The sequence below is a fragment of the Rhinichthys klamathensis genome, unplaced genomic scaffold, assembly GCF_029890125.1.
Source record: "Rhinichthys klamathensis goyatoka isolate OS25496 unplaced genomic scaffold, OSU_Roscu_1.1 h1tg000571l_1, whole genome shotgun sequence".
NCBI lineage: Eukaryota > Metazoa > Chordata > Actinopteri > Cypriniformes > Leuciscidae > Rhinichthys > Rhinichthys klamathensis.
In genome coordinates this window covers 1,936,423-1,963,056 of record NW_026607037.1, presented here as the reverse complement: position 1 = coordinate 1,963,056, position 26,634 = coordinate 1,936,423, and the positions used below count along the sequence as shown (strand labels likewise).

Below are 26,634 nucleotides of genomic sequence, written 5' to 3'. Positions count from 1 at the left end.
AGAAGAAAGGGGCTCTTTATCTTTTCCTTTTTTTTCAAATGTTTGCCTGAAATCCATGGAAAGTTTGAAGGAGACAGCAGTGTGACAGAGTGAGATTAGAAGAGATATAAAGGCAAATAAAAAGAGAAAAAGAAACAGAAGACAGATTTTGGAGAACAAATATTGTGTGTTCATTTAGTAAACAACAAGAATAAAGGCATTGTGAAAAAATAATAATACTATTTGGACAATTATTAAATTCATTATTATCATCATCATCATCATCATCATAGTTATTATTGTCATTTTCGTACTCAATAACAATTTTTCTTTAAATGAAAGACATTCTCTCTTCCTCCTCTGGACTCTAGCTACCATTAAAAAAAAGATTGTAAAGCTAAAAGGAAGGGTAAGATGTAAAAACAGAGAGAGAGAGAGAGAGAGAGAGAGAGAGAGAGAGAGAGAGAGAGAGAGAGAGAGAGAGAGAGAGAGAGAGAGAGAGAGAGAGAGAGAGAGAGAGAGAGAGAGAGAGAGAGAGAGAGAGAGAGAGAGAGAGAGAGAGAGAGAGAGAGAGAGAGAGAAGAGCTGGGTGAAAGATCAGGACTCTGAGGTAATAATGGAGTCTATGGAGATGTTTAATATTGTAATTAACCTTAAGAAGTAATACTATGGACTTCAGAGGACTGGGCTTGATTTTTTTCAGTAGCACCTCAATGCAGTACATGAGATCCACGGGGAGGAGTCGGATCAAGATCCAAGGGGTGGAGATGGGTAGGATTAGGGTTGGGTTTAGGGATTAGGGGTGGGTTTAGGGATCAGGGGGCAGAGTTGGGTAGGTTTAGGTGTATGTAAGGTGGGAGGAGTCGGATCTGGATCCGACTCCTCCCCGTGGATTTCATGTTCCGCAGTGAGGACCATCTAATTTTTTTTGTTGCAAAACTGGACATTGTTAAGCTCAAGGCAATGCCTTCTACTGAACTACCAAAATCAGTACAATTGAAATGAACAGGAAGGAAGAAAAGTACTTTGCGACATTCATAGTTTGTCAGTGGCAGAACAAGAAGAAAACAAAACAACTAAAATGTTCCAGTAATAATAATAATAATAATAATAATAATAACAACAACAACAACAAGAGTGCTGGTGGGTAACAATCTCTGAACAAGTAAAAATATCCGCTCACCTGAGGGGAAAAAAACCTCTTTTGTATAAGTGCGAAGGGTCAAAGAATACTAGACATCTGAATGAATGTAATGACTAGAAGGACTCTTCAAGAAATAAGTTGCTAAAAACACGACAACCGCTCAGTGGTGGCGCTGACACTGTCGTACCTTCCTATGCAGCAGCACCAGAGGAGGAACACCAGAGGAGGAACACTGACAAACACTGGAGAACAAATTAGTAAAAGTTGACCAACATTTTCACAATGCACCTCCAATTTAGTGTAGTACCGTTACTTAGTGTTTTAAAGATGTGCCGTCAGTAAGTATCATATATGCTTATGTGTATGGGTGTGTCTCTCTCTCTCTCTCTCTCTCTCTCTCTCTCTCTCTCGCAACGTGAAAGCTCATGTTTAATAGTGTTAACTCAGTCGTGTGATTGTGACCCTCTCGTCAGTTCTTCCGCTGGAGAATACTGAAAATACTGATTGTGAAGGGCTCTCCTCTTCCTCCTCTATCCCACCTCGTGGTTTTCCCCTTTTAGAAGAAGGAGTACTGGTTGTCGATGGCTCTCGCCCTCCCTCCTTCCCTCTCCTCGCCCTCCACCCCTTCCAGCTGGAGGAGCGGCGGGTCCCGCTCACGTTCTTCGCACTCTTCTGCCCCGCTGCTCGCTCCGCCTCCTCCTCCTCCTCCGGCGGCGGCCTCTGTTTCGCTCCCTCGTTCCTGCGGCGGGGTCGGGGGCGGAGGGCGTCCGGGAGGCAGAGGGGGAGGAGGCGGCTGAGGAGGACTACGGGGTCTGCTGGTCAAGTCTGAGAACAGCGACAGAGAGGAGAACCAGTACAGGAGGAGAGAGGGATGAGAATTAAATGTGACAAAAAATTGAGAGTAATGAAAATAAGATGCAAGATACACAAAGTTTGACGAGAAACTCTCAGCTATGACGCATGCTAGTAATGGAATTGGTCAACACATTGCTCACCGACTGTTTACACCCTGCCTCCACTAAACAGCAGTACAGAGTCCTCGATTGATAAATCGCTGCTCATTCGTTACATACGGACTCATTGAAACATCTAATCTTGAATCATGTTTATATGGAGACAAAGAGCTCACTGTCTATAAATGTGTGACATTCTATAAAGATTACGATTAATGCCAGCTATAGTGAGCAAATGTTCAATGATAGTGTTACCCTGCGACACACATTTCAGGATGGATGTGTGCAACTGAAACCCAGCTGTGAATGAGGAAGTTAAGCAGACAGATGTGCACAGAAGTGAACAGATGACCTGTCGCTACTCTTTTCTGTCTTATTCTAACAAGCTTCCTCTTCTGTTCATCCGGTATTCCTCAAAATGTTTCCCACATTGTACTCTTTCATCTGCTGTCCCAGTCCCCATCAAATCAAAATGGACACTATCTACATTCTAAATACAGTTTCCCTGTCTTATTATGCAAATGTAAAAACTGAATGTTTTCTATATTTGCATAATTTGGGAACACGGAGTATCTCTATACCTCAGGAATGATTTGCCTGATGACACACTATGATGATCCAGTCCAGTCCTGTCACGCCCTTGCCTTTTCCTTATTTGAATTTACCATTTCACTGGAAATATGTATACTACCATTCAAATGTTTGGGGTCAGTAAGATTTTAAAAAGAAACTAATACTTTTATTCAGAAAATATGCATTAAATTGATCAAAAGTGACGGTTAAGACATTTGTCATGTTACTGAACACTGGAGTAATGATGCTGAAAATTCAGCTTTGCCATCACAGGAATAAATGACATTTTAAAATCAAATCAAATAGAAAACAGCATTTTAAATTGTATTAATTTTCACTGTATTTTTGGTCAAATAAATGCAGCCTTGGTGAGCATAAGAGACTTCTTTCAAAAACACACTTACCAACCCCAAACTTCTGAACCGTAGTGCAACTAACCGAAAGTTAAATGGGTTGTAAGTTTTACATGATAATTTCCTTCCTTTTTCTGACACTTTTCAGAGTCAAACAAGCTGTTGTTGGTACTGTGCCTTTAATGTTTTTATTAGTGCTGACAAATCGATTAATCACATCTAACATAGAAGTTTTAATAATATCCTTGTGTATAAATATTATTACATTTATGTTGTGTATGTGTCTGTGTATATGTACATATACACTCACCTAAAGGATTATTAGGAACACCATACTAATACTCTGTTTGACCCCCTTTCGCCTTCAGAACTGCCTTAATTCTACGTGGCATTGATTCAACAAGGTGCTGAAAGCATTCTTTAGAAATGTTGGCCCATATTGATAGGATAGCATCTTGCAGTTGATGGAGATTTGTGGGATTCACATCCAGGGCACGAAGTTCCCGTTCCACCACATCCCAAAGATGCTCTATTGGGTTGAGATCTGGTGACTGTGGGGGCCATTTTAGTACAGTGAACTCATTGTCATGTTCAAGAAACCAATTTGAAATGATTCGAGCTTTGTGACATGGTGCATTATCCTGCTGTAAGTAGCCATCAGAGGATGGGTACATGGTGGTCATAAAGGGATGGACATGGTCAGAAACAATGCTCAGGTAGGCCGTGGCATTTAAACGATGCCCAATTGGCACTAAGGGGCCTAAAGTGTGCCAAGAAAACATCCCCCACACCATTACACCACCACCACCAGCCTGCACAGTGGTAACAAGGCATGATGGATCCATGTTCTCATTCTGTTTACGCCAAATTCTGACTCTACCATCTGAATGTCTCAACAGAAATCGAGACTCATCAGACCAGGCAACATTTTTCTAGTCAACTGTCCAATTTTGGTGAGCTCTTGCAAATTGTAGCCTCTTTTTCCTATTTGTAGTGGAGATGAGTGGTACCCGGTGGGGTCTTCTGCTGTTGTAGCCCATCCGCCTCAAGGTTGTGCGTGTTGTGGCTTCACAAATGCTTTGCTGCATACCTCGGTTGTAACGAGTGGTTATTTCAGTCAAAGTTGCTCTTCTATCAGCTTGAATCAGTCGGCCCATTCTCCTCTGACCTCTAGCATCAACAAGGCATTTTCGCCCACAGGACTTCCGCATACTGGATGTTTTTCCCTTTTCACACCATTCTTTGTAAACCCTAGAAATGCTTGTGAGTGAAAATCCAAGTAACTGAGCAGATTGTGAAATACTCAGACCGGCCCGTCTGGCACCAAAAACCATGCCACGCTCAAAATTGCTTTCCCATTCTGACATTCAGTTTGGAGTTCAGGAGATTGTCTTGACCAGGACCACACCCCTAAATGCATTGAAGCAACTGCCATGTGATTGGTTGATTAGATAATTGCATTAATGAGAAATTGAACAGGTGTTCCTAATAATCCTTTAGGTGAGTGTACACACACACGCATATATATGTATAAATATATGAGTGTGTGTATATATACACACACACAGACAGACATGCATATGATATATATACATTTAATTATACACACGTCACACACATTATGTAAAAACAACTTTTATGTTAGATGCGATCAATCGATTAGATCGCACCAGTTTTTATGTGTAAATGACCTTTGTTATAATTGGCTAACACTCATGTACCGGCATGACTTTATTTCCTTCTTTCAGACTTTCTCTGTCTATCTCTCTCTGTTGAATCTGGTCTCACTTACACACAGTCAGAGATGGGGGTTGATGGAGAGTCGGGGTGGCGCGTGGTGATGACATCACAGACTGTGGGGCGGCTGCCTGCCCTTTCCCGGCCTGCGAAGATGACCCAACGACAAACAACAACAGAAACAGCCAATCAGAGCTCTGATATGCACTATGGGAAAGGCCAGAGGCTGAAGCAGGGCGAGAGGAGCAGGAGTACAGTATGAAATAGTGTGTGAATGAAAATCAAAATGAAGGAAGGCAGTGGTGATGGTAGGAAATATATGTATGTCCGAAAGAAGAATGGAGGATAGTAAAAGAAAAGTGGAAAAGATGCAGTGATAGAAAAGTATAGATGGAGCGTCTAGATGCTATAAAGTGATGAAGAGGAGATCCAGGATAGATCATGATGAGGAAATAGTAGTAGATAAGGTGAGCTGATGAATGTTTTGAACATTTCAGGAGGAGTGTGGAGGGGGGTGGGGGCTGGGGGGTGGTCATATGTCAGGTCAAGCACACAGAAATCACATTAGGAGACAATCATCATCAAAAATCAAAAGCAAAGCCATGCGCAGAAGACTCTGGCAGCAGCGATGGATCTGTGTGTGCGCGAGTAGTCGTAGCAGATGCTTGCACAGTGTCCTTTTAAAAGCATGCTGTGACAGGAAGTGATCTTACACACAGGGTGATCCCATATTTAGTAATTTCTCTTTGACAGGTGCGAATAACTCATGCAGTGGCCATGTTGTTTATGAATATACACACATACAATCACTCTCGATTCATCCCACTCACATGACACACACAAGCTCATTGCCAAAGACCATGTGCGTTGCTAAAATCTACCCAGGATTCAAGAATCAAACTGACAGAAGCTAAACGCCTTCTAAGGAATCTTTCTTGTTATTTTTTTCCTTTCATGGGCCCACCAGGATCTCCCCCAAAACAGCTGTTACTTTTCTGTCATTGTTAATACAGTCAGATGCAGTCACTTTTTTCTCACTCACAAAAAACAAGAGTGCATTTCTCAAATGGTATTGAAATGCACAGGAAATGCAAACATATGATAAAATTTGATATAATTCATTAATAAAACAACTTGAAACATACTTCATGGATGTAATGTCACATCTGTGAAGGTGCAGACTGGTGTACGCATTAACATTTCTATGTGATTCACTCGTGGGTGATATTTCTCTTATTGAGCATCAATGATAATTGAATTTCACCATACTACAAATGAAAATGATGTTACATTTGCAAAATAGGTCATCTGGATTTCATTTATAAATAAATGAACTATAAAGAGGGTCTTTGTTTTGGTTATCCACCTTATTTTTTCACGTAAGAGCGGCCGCAGTTCTTTCTCGATTGAATATGTCTGGCTTCTGGTCTCATCCGCTTCCAGTTATTTTTAGCTGTACAAAAAGGCTTGTTATTATGCTTGAGATTGCAAACTGGTATTTCTTACCATATTGTTTTTATGTATTGTCATAATTCTAAACGCACTGGTTTGTAACGCAAATAGTTTTACCGTTTACTGCATTTTGTTATTCTTCTAGTTATTTACCTTTAGAAGCTAATGAATTGGAAGTCTCACACATTCACAGAAAATAGTTTATTACTGCAGAGCACAATAAGGTGGATAATGACTTGGGAGTTCAAATCGGTTTAAAAAATAACTCAAATAAGTCAAATTATATAAATGCTAAAAACTATAGTTAAAAAAAATTAACATTGTTAAACATTTACTCACAACAGTTAAATTCGAAAACCCCATGTACAATCCAGTGTATAAAATATCAATAAGTACTGATGTAGTACAATGTATTGTTTTTTTATTGTCAATATTTCTTTGAAAGGAGACAAGTTTACCAGTATTGTGGATTCTAATTCACTTTAACATCAGGATGAGAACCTTTCCAATATGGTTTTATTCCACAAATATTCTGCTTTCAAAATATGAAGTAAAATGAAAATTAGGTTGGCACCCATGCTGCTGCTGTTATACGTCTATGATTAAGTATTTTTTTTAAACATTTGAATAAGTCTTGGATATATAGTCAGTGTATTTATATCCATTTTTTTTATCCAATCAGCTGTTCTGAGGGAGATGCAAGTGGCACCTGTGATCACTTACCTGCCTGTCATCTAAAAATGAAGAATTTTCCTGTTATCTACGCTCTGTTGTAAACCTTCACACCTTAAAGCTGAGCCCAACCTTCCATACCTGGTTGCCGGACATTCGTGGCCCCCACAAAGCTGATGAGGGTGACATCAGAGGCGCCCCCAGATTCAAGGGGAATGGGGTGCACACGGAAATGCTCCAGCATGTCAAAAATGGACTGGAACCAGAGATGCTGCACACGACACTGTCCATCCTCGTTCAGGGAGAGACGCAAGTGCTGGGAGGAAAATGCCAGAGCAGAAGGAAGAGGTATTTATTTCTATTCATCAAGAATCCTGAATTAAAAAAAAAAGAAATGTATACTTTTATTCAGCAGGGAAGCATTAAACTGATCAGAAGTGACAGTAAAGACATTTTTAAAGACATACTGATCACTTTAGGGGCTCCGTACATAAGAGAAATCTTAGCAACCTCAAACCGTTTGAATGTTAAATAAGCATCACCACACGCATTTACCTTTGCTTTGCCCTGGAAGTTGAAGGTGAGGACATACTCTCCGCGCCGTGTCTCACTCTGCCGCACAAGGAACACTCCATGGCTGGCCATGCCACCCGCCAGCACCAGCTGGGCCGCCTTAAGACGGGAGAGTGTGCCGTGGAACCACTGACACTCACTCAGAGGATGTTCCACAGTCTCTGACACAGAACCTTCAGAGAACAGGAACGACCCTGAGAAAAAACGGAAAAACTCAATACCTCTTATCTTGATCTTTCAAAAGAGTAAGAGTTAATACCAGTAACTGAGATTCCATCCATGTATTTTTACCTGAATTTTGGGTTACTGCACTGTAAAACCATAATAAAATAAAATAATTAAATATAATTTCCAAAACGACTATAAAAACACTGTTACTAAATAATAATATATTGGAACAATATCATCACACAGCATCTCTATTTACTTAAAATCGCAATGAAATGATATTTTCTTCCGTATTGTAATATACATCTGAGTGAAACAGATTATCCAAAAAAAAGACTTGGTTGCACCAGTTGTTGATTGGACGGTCCGACGGAGGCAAATCTGAATGCAAGCTTGCAGTCGACTGTAAGAAAGAGGCAGGGCTTAAACTGACAAGATGATTGGAGAAGTCCAGCATAGGTCACGAGAGAGAAGATCAAGTTGTTGTTTAAAAGATACACTATGTAATATTTTTTGTTCAAAATTAACTAAATTTAAATTTATAGTCATTTATAGTCAATACATCATCAATCCTTCCAAAACGTGTTTTTGTCTTACTCTGATTCACTATGGTAAGCCTATTATAAGTGTTTATTAGTGCTGGGCAACGATTAAAATTTTTTAATCGCGATTAATCGCATGATTTTCTTGCGATCAATCGCATTCTTACGCGCAAAATTTAATAATGAATTCTAAAGTAGTGTATTGCGCACTTTTGATTTAAATGTACTGCTATATATATACACAAAAGTGCAATAACATGTGGTTTGCAAAAACTTTAAACAAATAGCCCCAATGTACTTTTTACCAGCAGTATTCCCTTTACACAATAGCAATAAAATATTTATTGTAAATCTCAACTTAAACATTAATGTAATCAAATCAAATATTAAACCAAAGCTATTTGCCACTGCCAGGCCATTACCTTTTATCTGGCTTGTTAAAACAAGTTATCATCATGTTTTTTTTCTGAACAGGTATCAACAGGTGTCTTTTATCAAGGAGCGGCAGAAACAGTCTGTGTTCAGTAGCAAGTTTCCCTGTTAGAGTGAGGTGAAGTGGTCGAGCACAAGGTGCAGCGACAAGCGGGTGCGTTCCCGTGAAACTGTCGCGGTTGTGCGCGCGCGCACACGTCCGCCCGCCGCCGAAGTTGAATTGTCTTGAACTTTTTGTACACGACGTGCAGCACAAATCAGTGGAAGAGAGACTGATCCTCGCTGTTTGTGAGTTTCCAGAATCTAAATAGTTATCAGTACATCAACAGGAGGGAATTCACATGGCAGAGCATCCCCGCTAAACTAAACGCAGGCCTATCAGGTAAAGTTATGTATAATTTTAATTTAAGTTAAAAAGGCTGCAGCTGCGCACTGAAGCCGTTGCCATGGTTACTATCCATAGAGCACCTGCCGTTCACTCGCGGAGCACTGTCACCCTTTCTGTTCACCTGAGAGAACCTGCCGAACCCTCCCTCTACTGCTTGTTTGGGAGGGTTATTTGCTGGCTGACCAACATCCCACCCCTCCTGTGACCCATGGTTTGACTGAAGGCCTATGTGTATTCAGAGCCAGTGAGCAACAGACTTTCAAAATAATAACAAATAAAAAAACTGCATTAACGTGCGATAAAAGAATTGTCGGCGTTAATTAATAAATGCGTTAACGCGATAACACGTTAACGTGCCCAGCCCTAGTGTTTATATTTTAAATCTAGTGGGATGGTTTTCGCGGGAAATTGTGTACATGTCATTTGTCCGTGCGCGTCTCATATCTGTAAATAGAGAAAAGTAGCTCTAACTACTTTGACAGAGCAGCTAAATCTCGAACCTTCGGGGAATCACCCATTTAAAAAAAAACACAGAACAGAGGTGAGTCTTAGGGCATAAGGTGAACGTGACACAGCTCGTAATAAAATGAGAATCAATAATGGCTTAGCTTTTCTGAGATGCCAAGAACTGTTGTAAAATTGATGCGGAAATGGTGCTATTATTACTCAATAGGTAAGTAGAGTATTTTATTGAACAGATAAATTGCCACATGTAGCTCTCTGACAGAGTTCATTGTAAAGCATCATCTATTGTGAAGGGTCATTTCATTATGCATGGAATTTATTTTCAAGTATGTACCATTGTCTATAATTGGGTTTAGCTACATTAACGTCTTCAGCTAGTCAGCTTAACATCCTTTCCATCTAAACTGGTTATATCTCTTAAGCCTAGTCTAACCCTATCAATCCGCAGTCACGCAGAGCCGAAACACATCCAAAACAATGTTCTTCTGAAAAATGCATGCAGTTTTGCTTTTTTACTGCTAGAGGGCCAACAGTTGCATAGTGTACCTTTAACCTGTTAACCGTCACCAGTGCGTGGGCGCTCTGAAGCGTTTTTTTTTTAAATAGTTCAAAGTTACTATCATATTTAATGTTATTAACTTGACAAACTATACATCATTAAAACGATATAAGACTCAAGTTTCAGTATTTGACCACTATTGTATTCTGAGAAACTTATAGTGACAGTTATGTCTTAATTTGTGTCAGGAGTTATGAAATTAAAAAACGAGTCGTTACCTTTAATATGAATTATGAGCGTCAGCTGCTCTCATTCAGAAAAAAACTCCCGTGCGATCGTCATGACAGCGCTTGACAAAACAACGTCCCTCAGGGCTTTTAGCTCAAACATGTGCAGATTTGGAGAAATATTGATAGATTCTCATAAGTTTACATCAGATTTCTATAGACAGGAATAATATTTATTGAATTTATACCCAAATGCGTCGATGTAATCATTTTGAGCGCTGGATACTCTGATCTACTGTATTATCAATTCATACTGAAGTCTGGGGCGCTGTTGCACAGTAAAGTCCATATATGGATCACATGAAGAAGAGCCATAATCATGTGACATGTGAATTATGTAAGGAATAATTGACGACAGGCCGTTGAATTATTAGAAAAATAATGCACACCCGAGGTGGTAATGCGGTCACGACGCGAAGCGGAGTGGCCGTTACACCTCGGGTGTGCATTATTTTTCTAATAATTCAACGGCCTGAAGTCAATTATTCCGCTTATACTACAGTTACCACACCTCAAAACATTGTTTAGATGATGCATTTCAAGACGTTTGTCAAGTTTTTGTCATTAAAACGCTCTTGTATGTAGGACTAATTTCTTACGCATCTAATCCCATGCCTCCGTTGCTAATTCCAAAACGTCATTTTAGAGTTAGTAACGGAGGTTTGAGCCACTGATAGCAGACTAATGATGGACATACTTACGACTTGCTGAAACATTCGAAGACTGACTGTTTCCATCGACTGTAGCAGGTCTTAAACACAGACTGTGAATAGGCTACAGACTGAACGCGCTGAACACGCGTTTGGGCATGATCAGTCATAAGTATCAAATTACATTCATAACTGGCCCTAGTCAGTGTGTCCCGGCTTTATGCAGTTATTAATGCCGTTATTAGAGAGAGGGAGAGAGAGAGAGAGAGAGAGAGAGAGAGAGAGAGATGTTGCAATAATGAGACAGAAAAGCATGTGCGTCAATATTATTATTTATTTATTAATTAAATTTGTTTTAATTAATTCGTTCATTCTTGTTTTCAATAATTGACAGTAGATAACCCAATAAATGAAACACACAAAGCCCTTTTAACAAGTAGGCCTATCAATAATTATTTATTTGTTATATTATATCTGGAATAATTACGAAAACCCAGCAGGACTATCAATTTATTCATATAGCCTATTCAATTTAATTTTCTATTTAGCCTATAGATAGGACTACATACTTTATTTATTAAAATTAAACTGTATGTGTCCATTGATTGTGAAGTTAGACATAGAAAATTGCAGATCAAGCGCATGGGGCTGCATGTTTTTTCTTGTTATGAATTGTATCCTATTTTCCGTTATTACAGTTAACTGCGCGAAGTGATATGGAACTGTAATGCGGTCAAGACCTGCCTGGAACTACTTTAGCCGTGCGTTTCCCTGAAAATAATTGCACACCTTAGAACGTTCTCAACCAATCAGAATCAAGCATTCAACAGCCCTGTAGTATAAAAGAAAGATTATGAGGCAAAAAAAAAAGGAAAACATATGCATGGATGAATCGGTAACGATAAGATGAATTTAAAGTAAATGGACTGTAATAAAATAGGAACAACAGCTTTTCCAGTGGCTAAAACTTCAAACCCTGGAGTGATGATTTTGTTTTCTGAACACATGTGTTGGGAATTTTATTTGCAAATTGTTTTCTCAATATTCCAGTTTTTCACAAATTAAATAAGCAACTTGGATGGAAACACTGACTTCTATGCCCTATTTGATAATAAAATGTTTGCAAAAGCATTCAAATGTTAAAAGGATTAGGGTAATGTAGATGTCATTACGATCTATGGCAAAATATGTGTGTGTTTAGAGTTGTACGGTACCTGTGGCATCAGGAGTTTCAGCAAAAGGTGTGCCAAGACCGGCTCCGCCCCCACCAAGCAGTCGACTGTCTGATTCGTCAAGAGGGGCACGGGGTGGTAACTCAGGGGGTAGAGGCTCCAGCTGGGGAGAACCACCAACTCCACCATAGCACACTAGAGTGAAAACATCAAATACCTGATTCATCACCATCTGTAGTTACTGCTAAATATCTGTATTCAATTTTACTGCTACATATAAATATTTCAATTCCGGATCAGATGTTTTTAATACTTCTGTTCAATCACAGAATCACCAGTTTGAGATTTGTGGGCACATTCTAACACAGGCAAACATCATGTAAGCACATGTCCTAGTATACTGTCCTGAATGCAGCTGACCACATCATGGTGACATCATCTCCAAACGCTTACCTTGAGACAGGCGGTCGCTGAATTCTGGCGTTACACTGAGAGCACTGCCACACACTCCCTCAACATCCTCTTGCTCACTGATGAGAAGAGTCAACGAGTACATTTGAGATCATTGCTGAGTTTTGATTGTCACATGGTGTCATACAAGCAAGCAAACTACTAAGAACTCGAACCTTTCCAAATACAAAGTGCTTTCTCTTTTTAATGATTCAAAACACAAAGACCTACCTTAAACAAATGGCGTTTCTTATGTCACTGAGCCAAGCTCTCATCTGAACTGCATCTCTGGTCTCGATCACGTACTGCGCCTGACCTTCCAACTGAGAAAAACAAGAAGAGATCAAATGTGCAGATGTTCAATGCGTTCAGGTTTCAATGATTAGGATCTTTGAGAAGGGTGCAAGCAACAACACAGGATGCAACTAAATGCAAAGTGAACTACAATCACAGTTATGAATAAAATACTTAAAATTCCCCAAAGTTCTTTATTAGATTACATTTATATAAAAAGTTATTTAGTGATTGTGTCCATTTGTCACACATGAGATTCATTAAATGTGTTTCATTCTGTAATTTATCTATAAAACAAATCAGGAAGGGATGTTAAACAAAAGTAGTTTTGCCTAATTTATATGATGAAATTTAATTATCGACAAAGCTCTACAACTACGGCATGCATACTTATTATTAATGAGACATCAGATGACAGTGGCAACACTGTCTATGATGCATATGAAAGTAAAGTTAAGGTAAAGTTCTTGCATCATTATTGAAGATTTGACTAACTACTGTAGACAAAAAAAGAGGTGTTCTGACGTACCAGTAGAAGGAAGGTGTTCTCTTTGTCTGGCACCTCTATAGCTGTAGTGCTCCTCACATCAACAATAGAGCCGCATGGGACAGTCAGTCTGGCCTTGGAGGACTGGAAGTATTCAAATATGTCAAAATATATAAATTATATATAAATTAATTAAAGCTGCAGTCCGGCGTTTTTCCTCTTTGTCGCCATCTCTGTTCGAAATGTGCAATTGCAGTCATTCGCGGAATTATCAACTTTACGTGAGTTGTACTTCAACACCCTCGACACGCCACAGCGCGATGAACACAGTGTTTGAGGAGACTGTGCAGCTGTCAGTCACCTCGCCGGTGTGGATACTGGCATTCAGAATCACCGATTATTCTTTTTGGATGTATGACCAACATAAGAATTTTCACCGGAAAATGTCATCTGAACTAGTAAGAAACATCCACCTTTGTTCTGGTTCTGACATTGCAGTAAATCGCGCTGATTACATCTAACAATCGCTTATAAGTTATCATATCACGCAAAACCGTGCAAATTATACTTTCTTCTCAAATTGTTAATGTTAACAACGTCAGCATTGCGTGACTACATGTAATGCCCTTCCGATATGTATCCTTGTTTTCGCATGGGTCCGGTTGCAGTCTCTTTTTTTCTGTAGCCACTCCGAAGTCCGAACTAAGTCTTCTGCATTTTACAGCGGGGGAATCTACAGTTGTCACTGGTGATTGTCGTTTGAACCTTTCTGGATCCGCCATCAAATTGATAAGTTTAATTATATCAAGTGCTGTGAGAAAAGGCTATAAATCTCCACCTCCAGCATCCTCACACGCAATATAGCTTATACTAGCCGAGACTCCTTCTTCATGTGTACAGATGTGACGTAATGACGCATAGACATGCTCGAACCTCCCGCGGAAATCCACCAGTACCACTGGAATTAAAAACATTATTACAAGCTTACCGCTTTGAATCGAGTTAAGGCAAGCAGAGAGTTTTGAACACTGGCTGGTTATGTATTTTCTCAAATATGTATTTTGGATCATTTTTAACCCCCAAAAAGCTACGGACTGCAGCTTTAAACTAGTCAGCTGGTACTTTAATATTATATATATTATTTATAGACCCCAAACTTATGAACGACAGCACGTATATAAATAATGTGTAAATATATCATATGGAAGTAAAAATGTACACATAATTTACATTAAGCAGAAATCCTGTAACTCACCTTAGGCGGGATGTAAAACTCCAGGAAATACTCCATCCCTCCATCCACTCCATCCTTGTCTCGTTCTTTCAGAACTAGACGGCACTTGTGCCAACGCATACCCCGTCCGATTGCAGCTCCCCCGGTGGCCGTGGGATGCCCTGACGCCGTGCTGTCCGTGCCGTGGTGCAGCAGTCCAAAGGAAAAGCCTGGGAAACCATGAGTGCTGGCGAACTCGTCCGAAGACGAGCACACGGTCACACCTCCCTCCCGTACAAGCCTACCCATCTTCCTGGAGGCACTGATGCTGCTTGGTGGTAGTGCCGAGGGGGACACAACCGATGAAGGTGGAGCTGCGGAGGACAACGTCGGCGGGGGTGAGCGAGACAGTCGCAGTTTCTCCAACCTGTGACTCCATTTCTCCTTTTCCCCATCGCCGTTGCTCCTCCGCCAGTCACGGGCCTCGGAAAATGAAAGGGAGGTGGCGCTACTGGAGGATGATGGGGGCAATGAAGAGGACGACGAGTGAGGGAGGGAGAGGGGAAGGGAGAGAGACACAGGGAGAGAAGAGGGAACACCCTGCGAGCCGGAGTTCCTCTTGCCATCTTGCAGGCCTGTAGTGTAGCTGTAACTGGAAGGAAGAGGGTTGACGTTACCCACGCTGCAGTTCTGAGGGGAGTCACTGGAGGAGCTGCGCCAGTGCAAGATGCCTCGCACGCTCCCTCTGACACTGCGGCCCACGTTGCGCAGAGAGAACCGCTTTTTTAGTTTATTTTTGGAGTGACCCCCAATGGGTGTCCCATTACCCTTTGACCCAGAATTTGCTGGTGTGCCAGAGGAGTTGGGGCATGTCAGAGTCTGGCTGAGATCGGCTCTTTCCGAGGTCAACTCACTCTCGCCCTCATCGTCCCTTTCTACTATGTCCGTCTCCACCTCCTCTCCAGCCACGGGCCCCGCCCAGCTGTCCTCTTCTTCCTCCAGGTCCTTGTAGCCAGATGGATTGTGTTTGACTGCAGTTCCCCTCTCCTCCCTCCGCCCATTATTCCCGCCCATAGAGGAAGAGCACGACGAAGAAGAGGATGGTGGGAGAATCTGCGTATGAGCATACAAATCCTGAAACGCTCCTGTATTCTGGAATTGTTCTGGGCCGCGGCCCTCCTGGGTCAAGACCGGTTTGGGCATAGCCCGTGTGTGAGTGGGTGGGCAGGGGGTGGAGGCCACTGGTGGCAGCAGGGACGGAGACGCTGCATCCTCCTCCAGCGACGTAACATCCGATTGGGCGACCCAGTTCACTGTTCCTTCCCTACCGACGCCTGTCCCCTCGAGCTCGCTCTCGAAATGACGAACAAATCTGTCGGTGAAGCGCTGGCAAAAAGCAGCTGCTGAATCAGGGGAGTAATGCGGGTTCTCCAGCAGGAAGGCCCGGAAATGGCGGGCGAAGTCACCGGCGGCTACCCGGGCATGGAGCTCACAGAACTCGGTCCAACTAAGGCAGGGAGATGGAGACGGTGTGGGTGTGTCAGACAATGACGACAAGGGCTGACTGGCAGGAGCTGGAGGAGGCAAAGGTGGGGGTCTCGTTGAGAGGGGCAACAATGAAGGAGATGGAGGAGAAGGCGATGGAGATGGGGAGGGTGGAAGGGGAGATGAATTTGCTGCAGCCCGTGGGCTGGGCGGGGTTAAAAGGGAGCCGTTCATGACTGACTAATAGGTAACCAATTTAAGACCAAAAAATCATCAAAGATGTCAGGGATCGTTGCGATCTATGTGCGTATGGGAAAGGCGCAATCTGTTCATCAGGCTACGGTTTCACAATTGAAATGAATTTGGAAAACCTGACCGAAAAAAGTGGCCTGACAGTGATTGGTAATTGTCTTCCCCCATCTTAAAAAGAAAAAAGAAAAAGAAAAAGAAAAGATATAACTCTGTAACGTCAATGTTTGGTGCTCTAAAATAGCTCACATTCTACACAAAATAATATGTGTAAATGTATGTATGGCGAGTAACAACATAACATTCGGCCGGCTGAGCTGATGTTAGTTCTCAGGTGGCCTCCGGTTTTAAGGCTCTGCGAGGATCCTGCGGTAGGGATTTGTGACCTAAATGATGAATACATAGAGAAAAAAAAGTGATGAATTATTTTAAGTTATTTTCGAAAAATTATAATAACAATGTCTTAACAAAAAACAAACTATTCAAACATAGAAATTGTAACAATATTGAAGTTAAAGGGATGGTTTACCCAAAAATGAAACTTCTGTCATCATTTACTCTCAAAACTGTATGAGGAAATGGCAGAGAATGACAACTTGTCATTCTTGTCAAAAGTGAATAGAGAACGAGGCTGTCTTTCTGCCTAACATCTCTTCCACAGAAGAAAGTCGTACAGGTTTCGAAACATCAGAAAGTGAATAAATTATGAGATTTTGTGTTTGTGTGTGTATGTGAATTATATATATATATATATATATATAATACTGTGACATTTATAAGTTTTAAGTGTCATGCATGAAACAGAGAAGCGTTGTTTTGCTTTGATTAGTGAGACCCAATTCTCCACTTGATATTTGAAGAACGTACTAAGCGCTAATTTCTCATTTATTTTATTATTAAGCCAAATAGAACCTACAACTGGAGCTTCTTGAGCATTTGAACTCAAACTAATCGAAACCAAGACAATGATATGAAATCAGTTTAGACGATTTACACCAGCGGAAGATGCAGAAATGATGCTCTTAAGCCCAGATGATAACTCACCATCTTCAGGCCAGTGTGTAACTCGAAGCCGGTGCAGTTAACGTTAGCTGTAAAGAAAGACACATAAAGCGTAAAGGCCTGTCAGTTGTAGTTACGATAAAATGATGTGATATAGGAAACCATACCAGGTCTAACAACTCGTTTCGCCTAGTTAGTTGTCTGACATAAATTTAATTGTCATAATACGCTCTCACGCTGATAATGTCAACACACCAAGCTAACTCGGACTAGCCAGTTAACTTTAGCTCATAAAACGGTGGCTAGTTTGCTAACGATCTTAAGCAATAGAAAGAAATGTCACATCAACTCACCTTTTTGCACAAAAGACGCAATTTGTTCGCTGGCGTGAGTGAAATTCGAAACAGTTTAAGTGCAAATATTGAACTAGCCTGGTGCTAACTAGCTAACCCAGCACTGCTAATAAATTATCAAGTTTGAGCTGCTGGTCAGCTAGCTGGCTGTATTGCTAAGCAGGCAGTTTGCCTGCCAATGTTAACACTAATATTCATTCCTCTCCGTCTAGCTGTCCCCCGTCGATGCTAAACTTATTGATGAATCATATGGTATCTATTTATTCATAAAGGCTTTACAACTGCTCTTGTTGTAGGTATATGGATATTTCTCTGCCTGCTGTCCCAATCAGTCTCTCGCGATATAGTGGGAGAGGGTGTAGGTTGGGGGGACAGGGAGTGTTGGAGAAGGGGGATTTTCAATGGGAGAAAAAAACTGAGGAAGAGGGATGTGCACTTTTTGGAGGAGCCACATTGGACAGTTGTGTAAAAAAGTAAAACAAGGTTGGATGTTGCTCTGGCTGATGGCTGAGTCATATGTTTGGAGGCTGTGATACATTGAACTTGATATTATTACTTGATTATTCCAGTGAGAGAATCTGTGCTCACTGAAAGCCATTCGAGGACTGGAAATGAAAAATGCTACGTGAAAAATGTATAAAATGATAAAAGTTTAGCCTTTACTATTTCCATAAAGTACCTATTGTGAGTTAAAAAATATATTACATTTTTTAACTGTAAAAATCATCATAATATTCAAGATGATTTATAACAGCTGATATCATTTGTTGCATGAAATTCCTTTTGCACTCTTCTTGACTCTGGAACTATCTGAATCTTTCTGGTTCTCTGGTCATTAAGAGTGAAAGGCAAATTTACTGCTTGCAAATAGCAGAGATAAGCAGTGACTAAAAGCATCCAGCAACACATTTTCCAAAATGATCAAAAGTGATTCATAAATAATAATAATAATAAAAATCCTATAGGTAAAAAAAATAAAAAGGTCACCAATTACACCATTGAAGAACGACTTGTATATAAATTGGGCAGAATCAGTCTACTTATCGAGACTATGGGTTAAAACAAAACACTATTAAATCTTTCAAGAAAATGTCATAGAATGTCTAATAATTATGAGAAACTAGTTTGAGCTCCTGGTCAACCCATGCATCAGTTGAGGTACAGGACTGTGCAAACAAAGTTTTATTTTATTTTACTCTAAAAGTTACAATAGTTGTAACTGTCCTGCAACATATTGGGCCTGTTTGCTTCCACTCCCCCTTTTACATCCTGTGTATTCAGAGTCTGTTTCTGTGTGGCCAAAAAATTTGCAGGAAAACGTCAATAGAACATTGTGTTTATTTTTGTTTACATCAAAGAGGCAAAGAATTTGCACCCTAAAGAGCAATAAAGCACAAACATTCATTAGACTTAAGTATCCAATGCGACTAAAAACACTTTCTTCTCCTCACACATTGCAGTCTCCCAGCAGAGCAGCACAAAAAACGTCCAATACTTTCCCACAAAATACCAAATTCTTTAGCCATAGTTTATAATGATGATCTTGTATCATCATCAAAAATCAGTAGGGCTCTGTGACTGTGCTGTGCATTCATTGTTAAATATTACAATCAAAGAATGTTTCTGTGTAACAAAAGACTCAGTTATGACTGACTATTATCATGATCTAAGCCATAGCATTTTTTCTTTAATAATTATGAGACCATCTATGACATTTTCTTGAGAGATTTAATAATATTATTGTGATTTAACCCTCTCTCAGTAGACTGAGTAAACACAGTAGACTGATTTTGCCTAATGTAGTGCATCATTGTTCAATTCTACAATTACATTGTTAAGCATTTAATTCTTTTTTTAACCTATAGGATTTGTATTGTTGTTGTTGTTATTATTTAATATTATTATTTACAAATCACTTTTGATCAGCCTGGAAAATGTGCATCTGGCTGCTTATTATCACTGTTCTAAAAATCTGTATGCTATTTGCAAGCAGTATTTGCTCCTTTCACTTTTTATGATCAGAGATCCAGCTAGATTCAGATAGTTTGAGAATGGTTGAGAACAGTGCAACAGGAATTACATGAAACAAATGAGCACAGCTGTTATAAATCATCTTGGGTAGAACTTTAAAAAAAAAACTTAAAAAAAAATATTTATTATTACTTTTTGCCGCTAAAAATAGGTTTGTTTATAACTCTGGTATGGTGCTGTATTTAAATCTTAATATATAAAATACAACATCCCCACAGCAACAAAATCCATCAGATTTAATTAACAAACTGAACTGAAAAGTTGTTGCCTGTATTCTTGATAAATACAACCTTTACTTAAAACAGTATAACCTGTTTTACTCTACCTGACCATATATATATATATATATGATCAGTAAATATGGTCAGTCTACTGACCATATATATATATATATATATATATATATATATATATATATATTTTTTAATATTTTTTTTAATTATTATTATTATTATTTTAATGGGATGATAATGTCTTAGAAAACCGTTGCAAATTTAAAATGCAGTAGTCAATATAAAGCTGGATTTGTGGGCGATTAGAAGTTGTAAATTACAAGTAGGCCTAATCATATTTTGTAATCGATAAATAATCTCTCATGCGGTTTTAGTTTGAGATAATATTTTCCTTCATGGACAGACAGTATGTGATGTGTATGTGTGTCAAAAGAAATGTATGTGACAAAAGAAACATGTCTCTTTCACTTTCATTTAGTGCCCTCTATTGACTACGGCTTAACATTACAAGATATTTTAATGGAAGAATGCAATTTCTAACTAGGCAAACAATAGTTCTCATGAAAAACATTATATACCTATTGCAAAATAACAACATTTGATCTCAATCTATTAATCTTGTATTATTTCAAGTATTGCGTAGGCTACGTCAGTATAGAACAGGAATTTATGGATGTCACTCATTTCAGACAAAGCGTAGGCCCTAGGCCTAAAGGCTATGTCTAGATGATAGGCAGTGTTGGGGAAGCTACTTTGAAACTGTAGTTTGACAAGCTACAATCTACTCGTTAGTTAAAGTAGTTAAACTACAGTCAAGCTACCCTTTTGGAAAAGTAGTTAGCTACACTACAAGTTACGATCAAAAAGTATAGCTACATTGAAACTACTTTTGCTTTTTTTGAACAACATATATTATAAATAACTAAATAAGTGTCTGAGGAACGTTTTAAGTAAAATATTTAGTGTTTAAAACAATGCAATACAATTATGATTTTTATTGTTTTATTACACACAACACTCAAATATCTCAGACTGTTTGTCAAAAGTGCAAAATTGCAACAAATACAACATTGCAAGAACAAAATATACATCCAATGTAAATTGCATGTATAGACTTTTTCTCAAAAATACCGATTGTGAGATGGTTGCATTTTGGCAAGAAAATACATTGAACAACCGCTCACATGTGGCACTGACAATGCACGTTAAACTCGCTCACATGCAGTGATGGAGCTCGCAGAATTTACTGTGAAAGAAGAACCTGAATCACAAGCTGCTTGTGAGCACAGTTCGGTTCGCTCCGGATCCAGTCACAACAAATCTATACAGCAATTTAATTAGATCAAAGCCTTTGTCGTGCGATAAACAAACTAAGATTACATTTTTTGTTCAACTGAAACACGATGGCGCAAACTTTAGTTTAGTGGTCTTTTATGTTCATTACCAAACGCGGACAGATCATGGCGGTTCATTGTAATTAAATCAGAAATAGAAATTTGATGTAACATAGAGAGCAATAAAGCAGGATAATTAATACATTTTAAAATGGCCATTAATCACCTGTATGTGCGTCCTTAAATTTGTGCTTGAGGTCTTCTGTACGTCAGTGAACCGTTAGCCGCAAGATGCGTGAATAAACAACAGGTGGCGGTAATGGCAAAACAAATTAGTTTGTAATCTAACAAGAAGAAGAATATACTTGCATCGCGCTGATTTGCTCAGGCTCAACAAAACACAATGTAGCTTTTGCTCGCGCTACACCGCTACTTGCTGCAAAAAGTAGTTAGCTACACTGCTAAAAAGCAGTTTTTAAACTGCTGTTTAAAAAGCAACTGAGCTACTGCCAAGCTGCTACTGAAAAATGTAGTTAATTTAGTAGCGTCGCTACTTGTAGTTAACTACTCCCCAACACTGATGATAGGATATGTACATACCTTTCTGTAAAATCGAGATAATAGAGCAGGGTAGCGTCAATCACCATTTTATAGCCTAATGTTTTCGTTTTTATTATTATACTTTTTATTATTCAATGTTATTATATCATAGCTACACATCGTTTTAGGATTGACTAACAGAAAAAAAAATCCAAACTAGGTTTTAGTTACACAGTAAATGATTGAATGTTAAGCGTGCTAAAACAGTCTAGGGTGCGTTTCCCCAAAGCATCGTTAGCCAACTATGGTCGCAATTCCCATTGAACTCTATTGGTAACGACGGAACTTGCGACCATAGTTGGCTAACGATGCTTTCGGGAAACGCACCCCTGATTAGTATGTTTACACAAGTTGATGATGACTATAATCTGAGCGAATGCTCCAGAAAGCGCATGACGATGCCTATAGGCTCCCATAGAAAAGCATGGGCGGAACTCTCTGGGGTTTTCGCCTTTCATTGGTTAACTCAGCACGAGCTTTCCAGAACTGTTTAGAACATGTGAATGTGCGCGACGGTTTCTGTATGGCATGGCAGCATGGCAGCATGGCAGTTTTGGGGCATCAGTGTTTCCACAGAACTTACTTTAGTTACGGCGAAAAGAACGATATTGGCGACAGTTTTCGAAATAAAAATAGTCTGTTGAAGAATCTACACTACTACCTACCACTACTAAAGCATTTTAAAGTAAGCATATTTTGTATTACTCTTGTTTCGGTTTTCTTTATTGATTCACTTAGGCCTAGGCTACTATTAATTGTGTACCTGCTGTTTTGTCTCAGAGATCAAGTAAATCTGTTTCCAGTACCAGTATTGATACTCGTAACACTCTGTAAACATTATTAACAGTAATTAGTGCTCTTTAAAATAATTAACAGTTTTTATTTACATGTAGCCTACAGGTATTTGTTTATTTAACCTCCCTGAGATGTTCCTGTTTCATATGGCTGTTCATTTATTTTTGCCTGCTGCTTTTTTGTACAATATCTAAATGTTTTATTTAATAAAAAACATTTATTTGATTTCTATTTTCTTTATAGTAATCTGTTAACTACCTGTGAAAAAAAAATTTCATCAGCAAAAGGAGTAGCCATTGGAATTGACCTGGGCACCACCTACTCCTGTGTGGGGGTGTTTCAGCATGGAAAAGTGGAGATCATCGCCAATGACCAGGGGAACAGAACAACACCCAGCTATGTTGCCTTCACTGACACAGAGAGGCTCATTGGAGATCCAGCTAAAAACCAGGTGGCCATGAACCCCAACAACACCGTGTTTGATGCCAAGAGGCTGATTGGCAGGAAATTTGATGACCCAGTAGTGCAGTCTGACATGAAGCACTGGTCCTTCCAAGTCGTCAGTGATAGCGGAAAGCCAAAGGTTCAAGTCAAATACAAAGGAGAAAACAAGACGTTTAATCCTGAAGAAATTTCCTCTATGGTCCTGGTGAAGATGAAGGAGATTGCTGAAGCTTATCTGGGGCAGAAGGTCACAAATGCAGTTGTCACAGTTCCTGCCTATTTCAATGACTCGCAGAGGTAAGCCACTAAAGACGCTGGAGTGATCGCTGGGCTCAATGTCCTCAGAATCATCAACGAGCCCACGGCTGCAGCCAGGGGCGTAGCAAGCTTTTTAAAAGTGCGGGGGATGGATGTGATCAGGGCCCTGATTAAGAATTCAGAGGGCACAATGTAATGTTGGCCCCTCCTTAGGCAGGACAAATGTAGTTTGTCCAAGGACATTAAAATTTGGCATTAACATTATGCTGGGGTAAAGGTCATAAATGATCGTTCTTTGTCATTGGATTTTGTAAAACTGTTGTGTGGACCTCGGCCCCTCTAGGGGGGTTGGGGGGCATGCTCCTCCGAAAGAAAATTTTGTAAATTTTAAGGTTAAATGCATCCATCTGCTGCACTCTGAGAGCTCAAAATTAAGAGCTTCAACTGGCTTCGACCCATGAACTGTGCACATTGAACAAAGAAAAAGCATTGACTTGTACCTAAAGAGGGTTCAAACTTATTTTTAGTTATGATATAGAGTCTCAGTCTACATTACATTATCAATGGTGTTTTAGAATGCCAAACATTTATTATAATAATATAATAATGATTTATATAATTATTCCTATGATGGAAAATCCATATAGCCTAAATGTATGCTAGCCTACTGTAGAAATGAAAATGAATATTTCAAAGTAAATTTTATATTACGCTATAGAATAGGAAAATTACAATACTTTTGTCCTAAATTAATTTCTTCACTTGCAAGAAATAAACCCTTGAGTTTTATTTAGGAGAAAACACCAGATCACCATGCTGAATGATCGCGTGAGCAAAAGAGCGCACTTTTCTTTAAATCACGCAGCACAAACAGAATGCCTACTTAAATAAAGTATTGTGCTGTTTAGTCTAAAAAACGAAATATAATACCGAAAACACTCGACATGTCAACAAAACATAAACGTAACATCTTCCCAATCCCAAACACATATCAAGCTTATTTAAAAACCTCGCAAGCATAAACACTCATTCAAAGTACCTGGAAAAGGGAGATGTAAATAACCATAACCATAAGTTCCCGCCTCCTCAGCACGAGTGACTGAAAAATCACACCAAGAGAGGCGGGACTTAAGGCAGAACAGCCAATCATCAGCCGGTCACACTCAGAGCCGGTGTCATGTTTGAGAGGGAGGGGAGAGGAGGAGCCGCAGCGAGCGCGCACACAGAGCGGCCAGAGAAACGGAGGATCGACTGTAGTGAGGCGTTTGTGCAAAACTGCGGAAAAACTGCAGAAAAAGAGCGGGTGTTGAACCCTCTCACCGGCAAAAGTGTGGGTGTTAAAACACCCACATCCCCCACGGGTGCGACGCCCCTGGCTGCAGCCATCGCCTACGGCCTTGACAAAGGCAAAGGAGCAGAACGCAACGTCCTGATCTTTGACCTGGGTGGAGGCACCTTTGACGTGTCCATCCTGACCATTGAAGATGGCATCTTTGAGGTGAAGGCCACAGCCGGAGACACTCATCTGGGTGGCGAGGACTTTGACAACCGCATGGTGAATTACTTTGTAGAAGAATTCAAGAGGAAGTACAAGAAGGACATCAGTCAGAACAAGAGGGCACTGAGGAGGCTGCGAACAGCGTGCGAGCGAGCCAAGAGAACCCTTTCCTCCAGCTCTCAGGCCAGCATTGAGATCGACTCTCTGTACGAGGGCATCGACTTCTACACTTCCATCACCAGAGCACGCTTTGAAGAGATGTGCTCAGACCTCTTCAGGGGAACCCTTGAGCCTGTGGAGAAAGCCCTGAGAGACGCCAAGATGGACAAGTCTCAGATCCATGACGTCGTTCTGGTTGGTGGATCCACAAGAATCCCAAAGATCCAGAAGCTTCTGCAGGATTTCTTCAACGGCAGGGACTTGAACAAGAGCATCAACCCAGATGAGGCAGTGGCTTATGGTGCAGCGGTGCAAGCCGCCATCCTCATGGATGACACATCTGGAAATGTCCAGGACCTGCTGCTGCTGGATGTTGCCCCACTGTCTTTGGGGATCGAGACTGCAGGTGGAGTCATGACAGCCCTCATCAAACGCAACACCACCATTCCCACCAAACAGACCCAGACCTTCACCACCTACTCAGACAACCAGCCCGGTGTCCTGATCCAGGTGTATGAGGGAGAGAGGGCCATGACAAAAAACAATAACCTGCTGGGTAAATTTCAGCTCACAGGAATTCCACCCGCACCACGTGGAGTCCCGCAGATTGAAGTGACCTTTGACATTGACGCCAATGGAATCCTTAATGTGTCAGCGGTGGACAAAAGCACTGGAAAAGAGAACAAGATCACCATCACCAATGACAAGGGCAGACTGAGCAAAGAGGAGATTGAGAGAATGGTGCAGGATGCAGACAAGTACAAAGCTGAAGATGATCTGCAAAGAGAGAAGATTGCTGCCAAAAACTCCCTGGAGTCTTACGCCTTCAACTTGAAGAGCAGTGTGGAAGATGAGAACCTGAAAAACAAGATCAGCGAGGATGACAAGAAGAAAGTTATTGAGAAATGCAACGCCACCATCAGCTGGCTAGAGAACAACCAGCTGGCTGATAAAGAGGAGTATGAACATCAGGTGAAGGAGTTGGAGAAAGTCTGCAACCCAATCATCACTAAGCTTTATCAGGGTGGGAAGGCAACAGGAAGCTGTGGGGATCAGGCACGTGCCTGCTCAGGGGCTGGTGCTCAGGGGCCCACTATTGAGGAGGTGGATTAGGTATGAGATGGGCAATGTAATTGATTTTTGGTTAAGTTCCTTTGTAATTCAATTTACATAATTTATTATATAAGAATTTTTGGACCATTTATTTGGACATTATGGTGGAGCACTACTGATTTTTTTTCCCTGTGGTACTGTATGCTGCATTTAGATTACTTTTTTTTGTATATGTTTTTGAGTACAATATTATAATATTGTTGAATATATAATAGTTTTGCCAGTATTGCAGTTTGTATTTTTGTCAGGAATATCTACTGTTAAAGTACATGTTAATGTAAAATAATGTTATTTAATGTTTCATTTGCATGTTAAGAAATTAATAGAAGTTCAACATACTGACTGTTGAAATGTGTATATTCCAGTTGTAGGCATTAATATTGTGTGATATTCCATATGAAAGAGTCCATTAAGACTGTTAACTTTATAAGGTTGGTTTCTTAACATTTTCAATAAACTATAAAAAAATTAAAGAATTGTTACAATAGTTTTTTTATGTTTCTTACTTAAAGTTTCTTATGTATATAAATGCATGGCTAAAATTGATTAACTCTAAACATGTCATATAGTAGGACTAGGCTCACTCTATTTCCAATG

The 26,634-nt window shown here is 40.1% G+C and overlaps 1 protein-coding gene and 1 pseudogene across 2 annotated transcripts; one reads left to right on the top strand and one right to left on the bottom strand.

The window, feature by feature from the left end:
* Window positions 1-1,153: 1,153 nt before the first annotated feature.
* Window positions 1,154-17,951, bottom strand: sh2b1 (SH2B adaptor protein 1). Of its 2 annotated transcripts, XM_056239813.1 has the most exons (11): window positions 17,573-17,950; window positions 17,262-17,308; window positions 14,526-16,603; window positions 13,313-13,414; window positions 12,721-12,812; window positions 12,493-12,569; window positions 12,082-12,234; window positions 7,419-7,630; window positions 7,005-7,179; window positions 4,795-4,885; window positions 1,786-1,948 (listed from the first exon to the last, which is right to left on the bottom strand). In XM_056239813.1, the coding sequence occupies exons 3-11, from the start codon at window positions 16,200-16,202 to the stop codon at window positions 1,927-1,929; spliced, it is 2,601 nt and encodes an 866-aa protein (XP_056095788.1). In that variant the 5' UTR covers window positions 16,203-16,603; window positions 17,262-17,308; window positions 17,573-17,950; the 3' UTR covers window positions 1,786-1,926. The 2 variants fall into 2 exon arrangements, with proteins under 2 accessions (XP_056095787.1, XP_056095788.1); XM_056239812.1 differs by lacking the exon at window positions 4,795-4,885 and having other exon boundaries at window positions 1,154-1,948; window positions 17,573-17,951.
* A 4,861-nt stretch (window positions 17,952-22,812) lies between these two features.
* On the top strand, window positions 22,813-26,116 carry LOC130075215 (heat shock 70 kDa protein-like; annotated as a pseudogene).
* Window positions 26,117-26,634: the final 518 nt, after the last annotated feature.